Genomic DNA, 12,415 nt, shown 5'->3' with positions numbered 1-12,415 from the left:
GAGGTTGCACTGAGTTGAGATTGCGCCACTGCACTCCAGGCTGGGTGACAGAGCGAAACTCCATCTCCAAAAAAAAAAAAAGCTCCCAAGCAGTCCAGGTATTTAAGTGATTGACTCTGTTGAAAGATAATTCTCCAGCCATCATCCGTTCCCACTGGCAGCTTCCCCATGCTTTACAACAGGCTCCATCTTCACTCACACATATTCATGCACTTCCATTCCAAGTAACTAAAAGAAAGTCAGTTACCTTCTCCACAGCTCCACCTGGCCGAAAGCCAGCGACAGTCACTTTGACAGAAGTGGCCTGGACTCCCGGGTCCAGATCGCATGGATCATTGGCTCTGCCAGTCAGGTTCACTGTCTCTGAGCCACTGGGCCTGGCCTCAGCCTCAGATCTCTTGCAGTGGGGGCTGACCCTGGCCACTGGTCTGTGCCTGGAGCCCAGGCCTTCATTCTTCTGCTGGGGGGACCCGGGGCTCCCAGTGTTCATCGGACTCCGGGTGTCGGTATGGACTGTGTATTCCAATTTGGGTGCAGAACTTGATCCTGTCAGTTCCTTCTTCCACCAGCTTCCAGGGCTCCCCTTGGGGGCCCCTGCAGAGGCCGTGAGGTTGGCTGCATGGGAAGGAGTGTCCGCCATGCCCTCTGGGATATTCTCCTCTAAGTCCACTGAGCTGCCAAGAAGAGGCGCCGAAATGGCCTTGCTGACCAGTGTTTTCTGGGGTCGTCCCTCTTGGTTGTGGACGTCCATGCCCTTGGAAGAGGAAATTAAGACACACCTCGAGTTATCCTCTGCCAGAGGCCTGCTGGGAGCCGGGAGGGCTCCTGGGAGTGAAATGCAGTCCCCTTCTCCATCAAACTCTTCCTCATCACTGGCATCGTTGGCATCGTAGCAGCCTACCTTCCTCTGGCGGAGGAGAGGGTTTCGGAGGGCCTGTGGGCTTCCGGGAAGACTGGTTTGTCTGGCAACTGTCACCTGCTTGTGGAAGAGCCCAGAGGCCCGCTGGCTCCCGAGAGTCACGAGGCTGTTGGCTCTGGCTTTTCCAGGCTCCTTGTGAGCTGCCGGAGGTGGGGACAGAAAAGTCAAGTGAACTTCCTGCTTGGCCCTGTCTTACCATCTGACCCCATCGTTACACATAAGCATGTCCACATTCACTGACACCAGATACACAACCTCAGCCACTGGACTCAAGGCCTGGGCAACATGGCTTCCTGGAGGCTACACGGAGTGGATAGCCTGGCCGTCTTTCTCTTTTCCCTAGTGACCTACCCCCAACCCCTTTTCTTAAATCCCAGCCCCTGGATTAACTCAAACATGTGTGCTGTCGGAAGACAGAAACTTAGTTCTTTCACCCCCATGATATCTAACACATTGTTAGGGTTTAACCTAAATGCTGCTGAGAATTCCTCCATAGGAGGATACCCGGGGAATGATGACATGTCCCACACACCTGGGCTGCCTTCTTGGCCCCTTGAGGTCCTTCCTTCATCTGCAGAAAGGGAGGCTTGACAGGCACGGGAGCGCTTGCAGTGTGGTACAGCGAAGCCTGAACTATCCTATGTCTCAAAGCTACTCTAGAACAATGCCAATCTGAATCTGCAATGATTTTTATATCTTGTTAAATGTAGTGAAAAACTACACGTTTGCACCTTGAAAGGTTTCTGTAAGAACAGAGCAAGCTCATCGACAGCTCTGAATGAGCCAGAGTGGTCGTCGCCTGCCTCTCCTAAAACAAGGGGATTTTCTTCTTCAGATGTTAGAAATTAAGAGGAAACCTCACCAGCAGGAAGAAGTCTGAGAAATCGGTATGGATCATATCAGATTATCATCTCATATTATCTTGAATAGATATACCAATGAAATTTAAAAAAAAAAACAAAACCTTTTGCTAATATGTCTCTTTTGAGTTCTTAATCTTTAATTTACAGCCTTCTACCAAGAATGGAAGCTAGGGCCTGGTGAGGGAAGGGACCTGGAATTTGGCTGAATTCCCTAAAATGTAAGGGCATCAGGTTGCCCACTCTGATTTGATGCCATAAAATTCAAGACTACATTATGTAAATGCCATTGGATGGACGTTTGGTTTAGCCACCACCCACCTGGCTATAGAATGTGCATCCAGCCTGTTTAGTGAGTAACTGAGTGGCCAGTCACTAACAGGGGCTGCATTTTCCAAGAGTAAACTCTCAGGGTACAGCATTGTCTAATGGCGCGATCTCAGCTAACTGCAACCTCGGCCTCCCAGGTTCAAGTGATCTCCCTCCTCAGCCTCCCGAGTAGCTAGGATTACAGGCACATGCCACCAGGCCCAGCTAATTTTTGTATTTTTACTAGAGATGCGGTTTCACTATGTTGGCCAGACTGGTTTTGAACTCCTGACCTCAGGTGATCCCCTTGCCTCAGCCTCCCCAAGTGCTAGGATTACAGGTGTGAGCCACTGTGCCTGGCCTGGTCTCCAGCTCTTTTCTCATTTTACAGCACCAGGGTAGTTAAACCATTGTAGCCGCCAGCATAGAGGTGGAAACCAGTCACTGCAGACTGGAACGCAGAGCCCAGGCCCTCTGGGGCGTCCCTGCTTACTAGAGGTGCTAGGAGGCAGGCTGCCCTCCTCCGACGTGCTGCAGCCACTTCCTGGGTGATCCTCGTCCTCAGAACCGGCCACCATGAAGTCGGACAAGGGGCCAGGGACATCGTGGGCAAAGTACTGGGAGAGTTCAGATTCAGAAATAAGGGAGTCCTGTTGAAGAAGAAAACATCCGATGACTAAGAAAATGCAGCAGAAGCAGATTTTCAAGGGTTATTACGTCCTATCTTTCCAAGAACACTCTGTTCTAATCCATGGTCACTTGAAATAGCTGTGATAGTAAACACTCACCTCCATTTACTTAGGATGGCTAAATGGACAACTAATGAATAAGAAGGTGACTGGTGCCAGACCATGTTTCTAGAGACTTTTTCTTTTTGGCTGAATTTTTGGCAATAATCGGAAAAGCCGCAGCAGCAGCACATCAGCCATCCCAGGAAAAACACTGGGGGGATGTGATGGGAAAGCCAAATGGGATTCAAGCCAACCAGTCTAGTCAAGTGGTAAGCAAAAACCAGGGGAGTCTGAATCCTGCACCCCGATGCACTGAGACTCAGCAAAAGCCTAGCTGAGGAAGATCCCACGGCCTCCTTAAAGCCCCGACTCACGCTGCTTTATTATGGAGCAGTTTGACAAGTTATTTTGCAAACTGTAGTTCAGTTCTTTTATTTTGTTGCTCTATTCTTTTCCTGGATAAGTGTTTAACAAAAGAAACACACGTTTGCATCTATTCTCAAATGAGCATTGTTGTGTTTTCCTGTATAAAGTGGTAAAAATGACTCATGGGCAGAAACAGGGACTGGGCCCTCCAGCTTGACTTGTGGGCTCCAGGAATTGATTTGTAGTCCAGCTGAGGGAGGCACGTAGCAGTTCACCTTGACTCACCTTTTTTGCAAGAGAGGGACTCTTCAAGGGGGTACCTGTTGGAGGGAAAAGTCACCATATTGTCAAAACAATAAAGCTCAAGTCACAAATAGGCTTACATCCTTAACTAGAAAAGGAGGTAGCAAACACAGTAAACCAAAGTCCCTTTGCTTGATGATGGGCTGCATGCACTGGGGTAGACGTGCATGCAGTCTGCCTGGGTACCTGATCCTCATCCCCATCCCATCTGCCATGATGCTTCAAGCCCTAACTCAGATGCTACTACCTGTATGATGATCCCAGTTAGAAGCAATTTCTTCTGAATTTCCTAAGTGTTTTATCCTACCCACACATCACCTTTCATATACATCATCTAATGTATGAGTGGATGTGTCTTGTATCCCTCCTTAAATCTACAGAGCAGGAATGTTGACTGATCTGACCCCACGGAGATGGACATTTATTTATTTTGAGATGGAGTTGCACTCTTGCTGCCCAGGCTGGACTGCAATGGCATGATCTCGGCTCACTGCAACCTCCGCCTCCCGGGTTCAAGCAATTCTCCTGTCTCAGCCTCCTGAGTAGCTGGGATTACAGGCATGTGCCACCACACCTGGCTACTTTTGTATTTTTAGCAGAGATGGGGTTTCTCCATGTTGGCCAGGCTGGTCTCAAACTCCAGACCTCAGGTGATCCGCCCACCTTGGCCTCCCAAAGTGCCACGATTATAGGCGTGAGCCATGGCGCCTGGCCAGAGCTGGACATTGTACTTCGTATCTACTAAGTGTTCGGTGATAATTGCTGAATGGATTGAAGGATGAATTAACAAATGAACACCCAAGAAACTCATGAAAGAATTGAGGAGATGACTGAGTATCTATTTTAGTTTTTTTTTTTTTTTTTTGAGACAGAGTCTTTCTCTGTCCCCCACAGGCTGGAGTGCAGTGGCGCCATCTCAGCTCACTGCAAGCTCCGCCTCCCGGGTTCATGCCATTCTCCTGCCTCAGCCTCCCCAGTAGCTGGGACTGCAGGCGCCCGCCACCTCGCCCGGCTAGTTTTTTGTAGTTTTAGTAGAGACGGGGTTTCACCATGTTAGCCAGGATGGTCTCGATCTCCTGACCTCATGATCCGCCCGCCTCGGCCTCCCAAAGTGCTGGGATTACAGGCTTGAGCCACCATGCCCGGCCCTATTTTAGTTTTTAACTGCAGTGTGAAAAGGCTCAGGATTTAAACTATATGCCATGAAGCAAAAAGGACTTTGGGCATGAGGATTACGGCTTAATAAACTTTTATAAATGATCAAGTGGAAATGCTGGGATTATGACAGCACAGCTCTTAGGCAGGTCGGGATGACAAACTGGTGGAATAAAGAGCCTAAGACGGCTGTGTCTACTTCAAATATATTAATTACGAATGTAAATAATCAGGGTATTTCATGATTGCCAAAAAACCCTACGCTTTTCCTTTTCCTCTGACAACTAAAAACTTGTGGCTCAGTTCCTTTTCCTCCCAGGTAGCAATCTGAACATCAGTATAATCTCAAGCTCAGAAATGTGTGAAGAGTCCCTTTAGGCTTCTATGCTAAAGGAAACTTTATTTTTAAGACTTGATACAATGTTTCATACTTTAAATTCATATGAAATTCCTACTATCTCAAGCCTTCTCTGCCTGAATTTTTCCACTTAAGAGAGAAATCATGATTTTTGCTACCTCTATTACCCTCTTTGAGTGGAAACTTTTTAATTCTTGTAAAGAAATCTCAGGCTTTTTGGTAGATAATACTCTGCATCCACCAAACTACTGACATTCTGGTTATCACTTCCCTTTCATCTTTAGCATTTCAAATGAATCGAGCATAAATACATGAAATGCTTCTAACTTACCTTTGCAAATTATGTGAAAGTACTATAAGAAGCATGCATGATTAGATCTTTAATGAAGCACATTAAATAACTGCAGAAATCAAAAGTAGCAGCCAAGAGAAAGCATAGACTGTCTTTGACAGCTACTTTTGCCAAACCTGGTAATTACAAAAATCCAATAATCCTGCACTGGGGAGTGCCCCATGGGTGAACTTAATGAGAAACTCTTCTGAATGTTGAATGAAAATGTGTGATTACAGTACCTAAGCCAGGAGAGGAATTGGCCTCTTTGCTCTCCTGATAAGTGCTGCGTGCTATCACTTCATCCATTTCCTGCTCGGAAACCTGATTTTCAGCAGAAAGCAAAGATTAGATGGTTTTATTTATTTCTCCCAATAAAAGTACCTAGGACCAGAGTCAGAGTCAAGTGCAGATAAAGAGGCAAACCACAGGACCAAGGATTATGACCATCCTCTGAAGTAGTAGTAACTCAGAGCTTGTAAGAAGCCCAGCAACACACACATAACAAGACTTTCAACTGGTGCCCAAGTTCATTAAGCAAAGCATTCAGTGCTATGATTCCCAATAACACGGCTGAGATCTGCTTCTCTAGAAAACTCACTTCTAATTCTTTTTTTTTTTTTTTTTTTGAGACAGACTCTGTCACCCAGGCTGAAATGCAGTGGCTTGATTTTGGCTTGCTGCAACCTCCAACTCCCAGGTTCAAGTGATTCTCCTGCCTCAGCCTCCCGAGTAGCTGGGACTATAGGCACGCACCACCATGCCCAGCTAATTTTTGTATTTTTAGTAGAGACAGGGTTTCACTGTATTGGTCAGGCTGGTCTTGAACTCCTCACTTTGTGGTCCACCCACCTCGGCCCCCCAAAGTGCTGGGATTACAAGTGTGAGCCACTGTGCCTGGCCTAATTCTTTTTAATTTTTAAACAATTTTAAACCCACATAAAGCAAGAGTAGTATACTTTTCACCTAGAATCACTAATTTTTAACATTTTGCCACATTTACATGCATGCCCTCCCTACATAAACACACACACACACACACACACACAGAATTACAGCTTTTTGCTAAACCATTTGCGAGTAAGCTGCAGACATCATGACCCTTTACCCGTAAATATTTCAGCATGGGTCTGTTAGAAACAAAGACATCCTTTTAAATAACCATAATACTATTATCAAATTCAGGAAATGCAACAATGATGACTGTGTAACATACATTTCATATTCCTGTTTGACTGAACACTGAATACTGACAGTACTTTTCTAATACTGTCCTTTGCAAGTACTACTCAAAGTGTGTCTGTAGTCTGGGACTAGCTCACAGAAAGTTAATGCCAGCCTGTGATGAGATAAGAACTTAACTCCAGAATGCAAATTAGCATACAGCTTCATCAACATCATCATGCTAAGGAAAAAATGTCAGCTGAACTATGTAATAGTGTGCACGGTGACATAATGTTTACATTTTGGTGCAAGTACATCTTGCTATGGACCTGTAGCAGGCTGTCATGGGTCAATTTCTTTGCATAGTGATGTTTTATAAAAAAATTGTTTTTGGCAATCCAGGATCTAGTTGTTGTATGTCTTTAGTCTCCTTTAATCTGAAACAGCCCCTGGATCTTCCTTGGTCTTTCATGACACTGATATCTTGGAAGAAACCAGACCAATCCAAACCTTCAATTAAGATCTGTCTGATAGTTTCCTCATGCTTAGATTCAGATTATGCATTTTTTTTTTTTTTTGGCAGAAAAAGTACAAAAATGATTTCCTTCTCAGTGTATTCAGAGGCACTAAGGGTCAATGTGTCTTATAATTGGTGATAACTTTGATCTCTTGATTAGGGATGGAATTTGCCAGATTTCTCCACTGGAATTTTTTTCAGTCATTAACGAGTAATCTGTGAAGAAATAGTTTGAGACTACATAAATATCCCACTCTTCAATATATTTTTACTCTATGGTTTTAGCATCGACTATTATTGCTTAAATCAATTATGACTATGAAGCTTTCAAAACAGTGCTTCTATAAGTTTTCCATTCCTTCTGTATTTATTAGTATCATGGCAGATTCACGGATGTTTTTCTCAGTTGTTATCCATAACTGTCATTATTCATGGGAGGATTTTTTTTTAAAAACCTGACATATAATGAAATATATTGATTAAAATAATAAGAAAATGTGGAGTTTCTTTTTTAAAGGTAGGAGTATTTAAAACTTTGAATGGTAATGTTATGTACTAAAATAGTATTTGACATAAGCAATGTTTGGATAAGCATAACAATTTGTCTTAATAAATATTTCTATATAGAATTCAGCATATATTTTATCATAACAGTTAAATTATACTGGCATTGTGGCCTTTATGTCATGTTTTATGGTAGGCTTCACAGGAAATAAAATATGTACACATACATGCACTCAGGCATACATACTGAAACACACATCCCCCTCCACATAGTACAGAATAATTTTATATAAATGAGTCAGGGAAAATATCAGCTTAAAGAGTGGTTGCTGTTTTTCTTAATACTAGACTTTTAATATTTGCAATTGATTTTTTTTTGACTAGGAGAAAAACGGACTTCTAATACTTTCTTCCACTTAATGTAAGCTAGAAGCTGCTCTCCCAGCTAGTCTAAATCTCGGCCTGACTAGACCTGGAAGGCTTAAATAACCCAACTGGGCAGCCACCGCTCCAGACATTATGAGAAACAGAAGAAAAGACATCCTTGTGGTATTTATCTTGGAATAACAAGAAAACTAAGCAAGCACATACATTCAGTATCAAAATGTACTACTGGCATGAAATGCTGGGCTAAGTGGTACAAAAATACATTCAACATAAAATGGAATCTTAACCAAAAGATAAATACAGTATGAAGTTACAACTAAGAACACCACGTTTACCTAGGAAGAAACGTGAAATCCGGTCAAACACACACCGGCATGTGGTTTTGCTGGACATACCTCCAACACTATCACAGACGACCATATTACTGTGGCTAGAAACGTGGATGAACCTGCATGGTCAATGGCATGGTGGCCACCAGTCCACCAGGATTATGATGCTTTGCACTGAAATGCCATTTGGATGTTTGATTGTATTGGCAAAATAGGCAGGGTTTTTGGGGCCGAGATGAACTGGACCTCTGAACAAATCGTGACCCATGTTATGCTGTGATTTTGAAGTCAGACATGCCTTGAAGCCAATGACTGCAAACCACTGAAAACTCAGTTTTCTGTAACATTGCTGACGGATGTATTAGGGCAGCCACAGGTTACTGGACTGCTTCCCGAGGTGAAAGGAGGTGATGTGGGTGGTAGCATCCAATGGGAGATTCTGGGGGAAGGAGCTGAGAACTACTTTAGATGGAACCATCAGGCAAAGAGAGTCAGCAGTGAAACAAAAGAGAACAGCAGTGAAACAAAAGAGAACAGATTTTAAGTGAAGGTGTCAGAACCACAGAATAGAAAGGAGAAAAATGGGAAGTGATAAGGAGGAAAAAACATAAAAAGGTGGAAGCAGGACTTGGTTGGTTTGATTGGATTGACTGACTGATTGACTTGAGAGAGAGCCTTGCTCTGTTGTCCAGGCTGCAGTGCGGTGGCATGATCTTAGCTTACTGCAACCTCCACCTCCCAGATTCAAGCGATTCTCCTGCCTCAGCCTCCCAAGTAGCTGGGATTACAGGCACATGCCACCCGGCAATTTTTTGTATCTTTAGTAGAGATGAGGTTTCATCATGTTGGTCTGGGTGGTCTCAAACTCCTGACCTCAAATGATCCACCTGCCTTGTCCTCCCAAAGTGTTGGGATTACACACGTGAGCTACTGCGCTCAGCTGGGACAGACGGATGGGCGGACGGATGGACGGATGTATGTATGTATGTATGTATGTATTTATTTATTTAGACTAAGTCTCGTTCTTGTCCCTCAGGCTGGAGTGCGATGGCGCAATCTCGGCTCACCGCAACCTCCGCCTCCCGGGTTCAAGCAATTCTCCTGCCTCGGCCTCCCGAGTAGCTGGGATTACAGGCGCCTGCCACCAAGCCCAGCTACTTTTATATTTTTAGTAGAGATGGGCTTTTACCCATGTTGGCCAGACTGGTCTATAACTCCTGACCGCAGGTGATCCACCTGCCTCGGCCTCCTAAAGTGCTGGGATTACAGGCATGAGCCACTGCATCCGGCCAAGAGGTAATGTTCTTAATGAACACTTTGATTTTATTTTTTTACTTTTTTGAGACAAAGTCTTGCTCTGTTACCCAGGCTGGTGTATAGTGGTGCGATCCTGGCTCACTGCAACCTGCACCTCCTGGGTTCAAGTGATTCTCATGCCACAGCCTCCTGAGTACCTGGGATTATAGGCAGCCACCAATACACCAGGCTAATTTTTGTATTTTCAGTAGCGACATGGTTTTGCCATGTTGGCCAGGCTGGTCTCAAACCCCCAACCTCAAGTGATTCGCCCACCTTGGCCTCCCAAAGTGCTAGGACTACAGATGTGAGCCACCACACCTGCCCTTAGTGAACATTTTGAGTTGCTGAAAGGAAAAGCTAAATTTTGTTAAATACAACTTAATCACAACATTAGAGATAAGCTAATTTAAAAAGACTTTTACAACAATTACTCAAAAGAATAAAAAATAGTGCTAAAAGTGGATTGAGGCTGGGCGTGGTGGCTCATGCCTGTAATCCCAGCACTTTGGGAGGCCAAGGCGGGTGGATCACTTGAGGTTAGGAGTTTGAGACCAGCTTAGCCAACATGGTGAAACCCCATCTTTACTAAAATTACAAAAGATTAGTTGAGTGTGGCAGCGCCCCGCCTATAATCCCAGGTACTTGGAAGGCTGAGGCAGGAGAATCACTTGAACCTGGGAGGCGGAGGTTGCTGTGAGCCGAGATTGCACCACTGCGCTCCAGCCTGGGCAACCGAGAGAGACCCTGTCTTTAAAAAAAAAAAAAAGAAAAAGTGATTTGAGTTGGTTCCTTCTTTTCCTGTGCGCATCAAAAAACAAACAAAAAAAATTGGGTCGAGTTGAACTTGCTGAAGTGTCCTATGGTTAGCTTCAAAAAGTTAAAGGCAACTGTACAAGTATAGAAGAGATATAACAAGATAACAGCCAAGTCCAACAACGTAGGGACTATGATTATCTGCAAGTTCCATATGGGACAAGAGTGTGACACTGATGCTGAGAAAAAAATTAGTGGGCTCTTAGGCCTTAACTATAGAAGTATTCTGCCCAGGTCAAGGTTGGCTTAGACAGAAGAGGAGCCACTCTTTAAATCTGGTCTTGTCTTTCATCAGTCTAACAACAGTAACATCCTCACACTCTAACAAAACGCTTAACATTCTTGGGGTCATGAATGACTGAGAATTTGATAGAAGCTATTGATTCCGTCCACAATTGCAAATATATTCCCAAATTTGTGTAGTTCGTAATGTCCTGGTAAAGGTCCCGTGAACTTCAGGTTCAGAGCAGGCTGCAAATTTCTTGAGATACGTTCTAATTCATTGTGCAGCCGTGACATGTTGACAGTGCCTGGCACCCAGTGGAACCTCAATACATGTTTAGGTAATGAATTTGATTTAGGATGAGAATAGATGATCTGAATCGCCCTGGCTGGAGGGAGACAGGGAAGGATAGTCCCTCTGTTGATGCCTGGCAGCCTGCCTGCCTGCTTCACAACCTCCACATCCATCCCAATTCACCCCCAGGGCCTCCTTGGCACCTCTGCCTCCTGATCAGTACCAGGTTCACATGGGCTGGTGGTACCCAGGCTAAGCAGCTAACATTAGACTTAAAGGATCTTCCCTCTTTCCTTCCAAGTAAAACTTGTAAGTAAGGAAAAGTCATTTAATAACTCATTCTCAGGCTGGGCGTGGTGGCTCACACCTGTAATCCCATCATCCAGAGGGAGGACCACTTGAGGTCAGGAATTTGAGACCAGCCTGGCCAACATGGTGAAACCCCGTCTCTACTAGAAATGCAAAAACTAGCTGGGCATCATGGTGCACACCTGTAATCCCAGCTACTTGGAAGGCCGAGGCAGGAGAATCACTTCAACCCAGGAGGCAGAGGTTGCAATGAGCCGAGATCACACCCCTGCACTTCAGCCTGGGCTACAGAGCGAGACTCCGTCTCAAATAATAATAATAATAATTAATAATAATGATATTATTATTATTTCATTCTTAACAGAAGACAATATGAGTATCTTTACAATGATAAAATGTAAGGAGCTGCAGTGATACGCTATGTCCTGTTGGCTCAAGGCCCCATGTGGTTCCTCTTATCTCCTATGGAGCCACCTGTATTAGATAAACCAAAGAACTCCCACTTTCAGAATGTGTCTTTAGCAGAACAAGTAAAACCAGTACTAGAAAATGTGAATGTATGTTAAATGTCATGGTCAGGAGAATTTCAATACATATTTATGCTGTTTAGGTAGATTCTAGAACAACTGTGTGAGCAGTTAATGAAAAGGATCCTGGCATGAATTTAAAAATTTAGTCTTGGCCAGGCACGGTGGCTTGCGCCTATAATCCCCACACTTTGCGGGGCCGAGGTGGGCGGATGCCTTGAGCTCAGGAGTTCGAGACCAGCCTGGGCAACACGGTGAAACCCTGTCTCTACCAAAAATATAAAAATTAGCCAGGTGTGTTGGCACATACCCATGGTCCCAGCTACTCTGGAGGCTGAGGTGGGAGGATTGCTGGAACCCGGGAAGTCAAGGTGCAGTAAGCCATGATTGTGCCACTGCACTCCAGCCTGGGTGACAGAGTGAGACCCTGTCCCAAAAAAAAAAAAAAATTTAGTCCTGAGGACTTGGTCTATCAGAAAAATACTATCCTTCATAATTTTGAATAAACTTAACAAATAACTTTTCCATTGTAGTTTATTTGAAATGCTGGGCTTTATTTTTTCCCCAACTTTGATGGAAGCAAAAATCTACAAAGTAACATTTGCAAATAAGCAATTGGTCTGCAAAGCCAGATTTCATCTTATTTTTTTTTTTTTTGAGACGGAGTCTTGCTCTGTCGCCCAGGCTGGAGTGCAGTGGCGCGATCTCCGCTCACTG

General features: G+C 44.4%; 1 protein-coding gene across 1 annotated transcript in view; it reads right to left on the bottom strand.

Moving 5' to 3' along the window:
* Positions 1-12,415, bottom strand: part of PDZD2 (PDZ domain containing 2) — a 386,629-nt gene that overhangs the window by 46,514 nt on the left and 327,700 nt on the right. Inside the window, exons 15-18 of the mRNA XM_011980798.1 lie at positions 5,575-5,656; positions 3,471-3,505; positions 2,582-2,738; positions 248-1,059 (exon numbers count right to left, since the gene is read on the bottom strand). Coding sequence (XP_011836188.1) covers positions 248-1,059; positions 2,582-2,738; positions 3,471-3,505; positions 5,575-5,656 — 1,086 coding nt within the window. The remainder of the gene's footprint in view (positions 1-247; positions 1,060-2,581; positions 2,739-3,470; positions 3,506-5,574; positions 5,657-12,415) is intronic.

The sequence above is a fragment of the Mandrillus leucophaeus genome, unplaced genomic scaffold, assembly GCF_000951045.1.
Source record: "Mandrillus leucophaeus isolate KB7577 unplaced genomic scaffold, Mleu.le_1.0 Scaffold218, whole genome shotgun sequence".
NCBI lineage: Eukaryota > Metazoa > Chordata > Mammalia > Primates > Cercopithecidae > Mandrillus > Mandrillus leucophaeus.
Note: the sequence above shows the minus strand (reverse complement) of the source record. Positions and strands in the feature narration are given on the sequence as shown.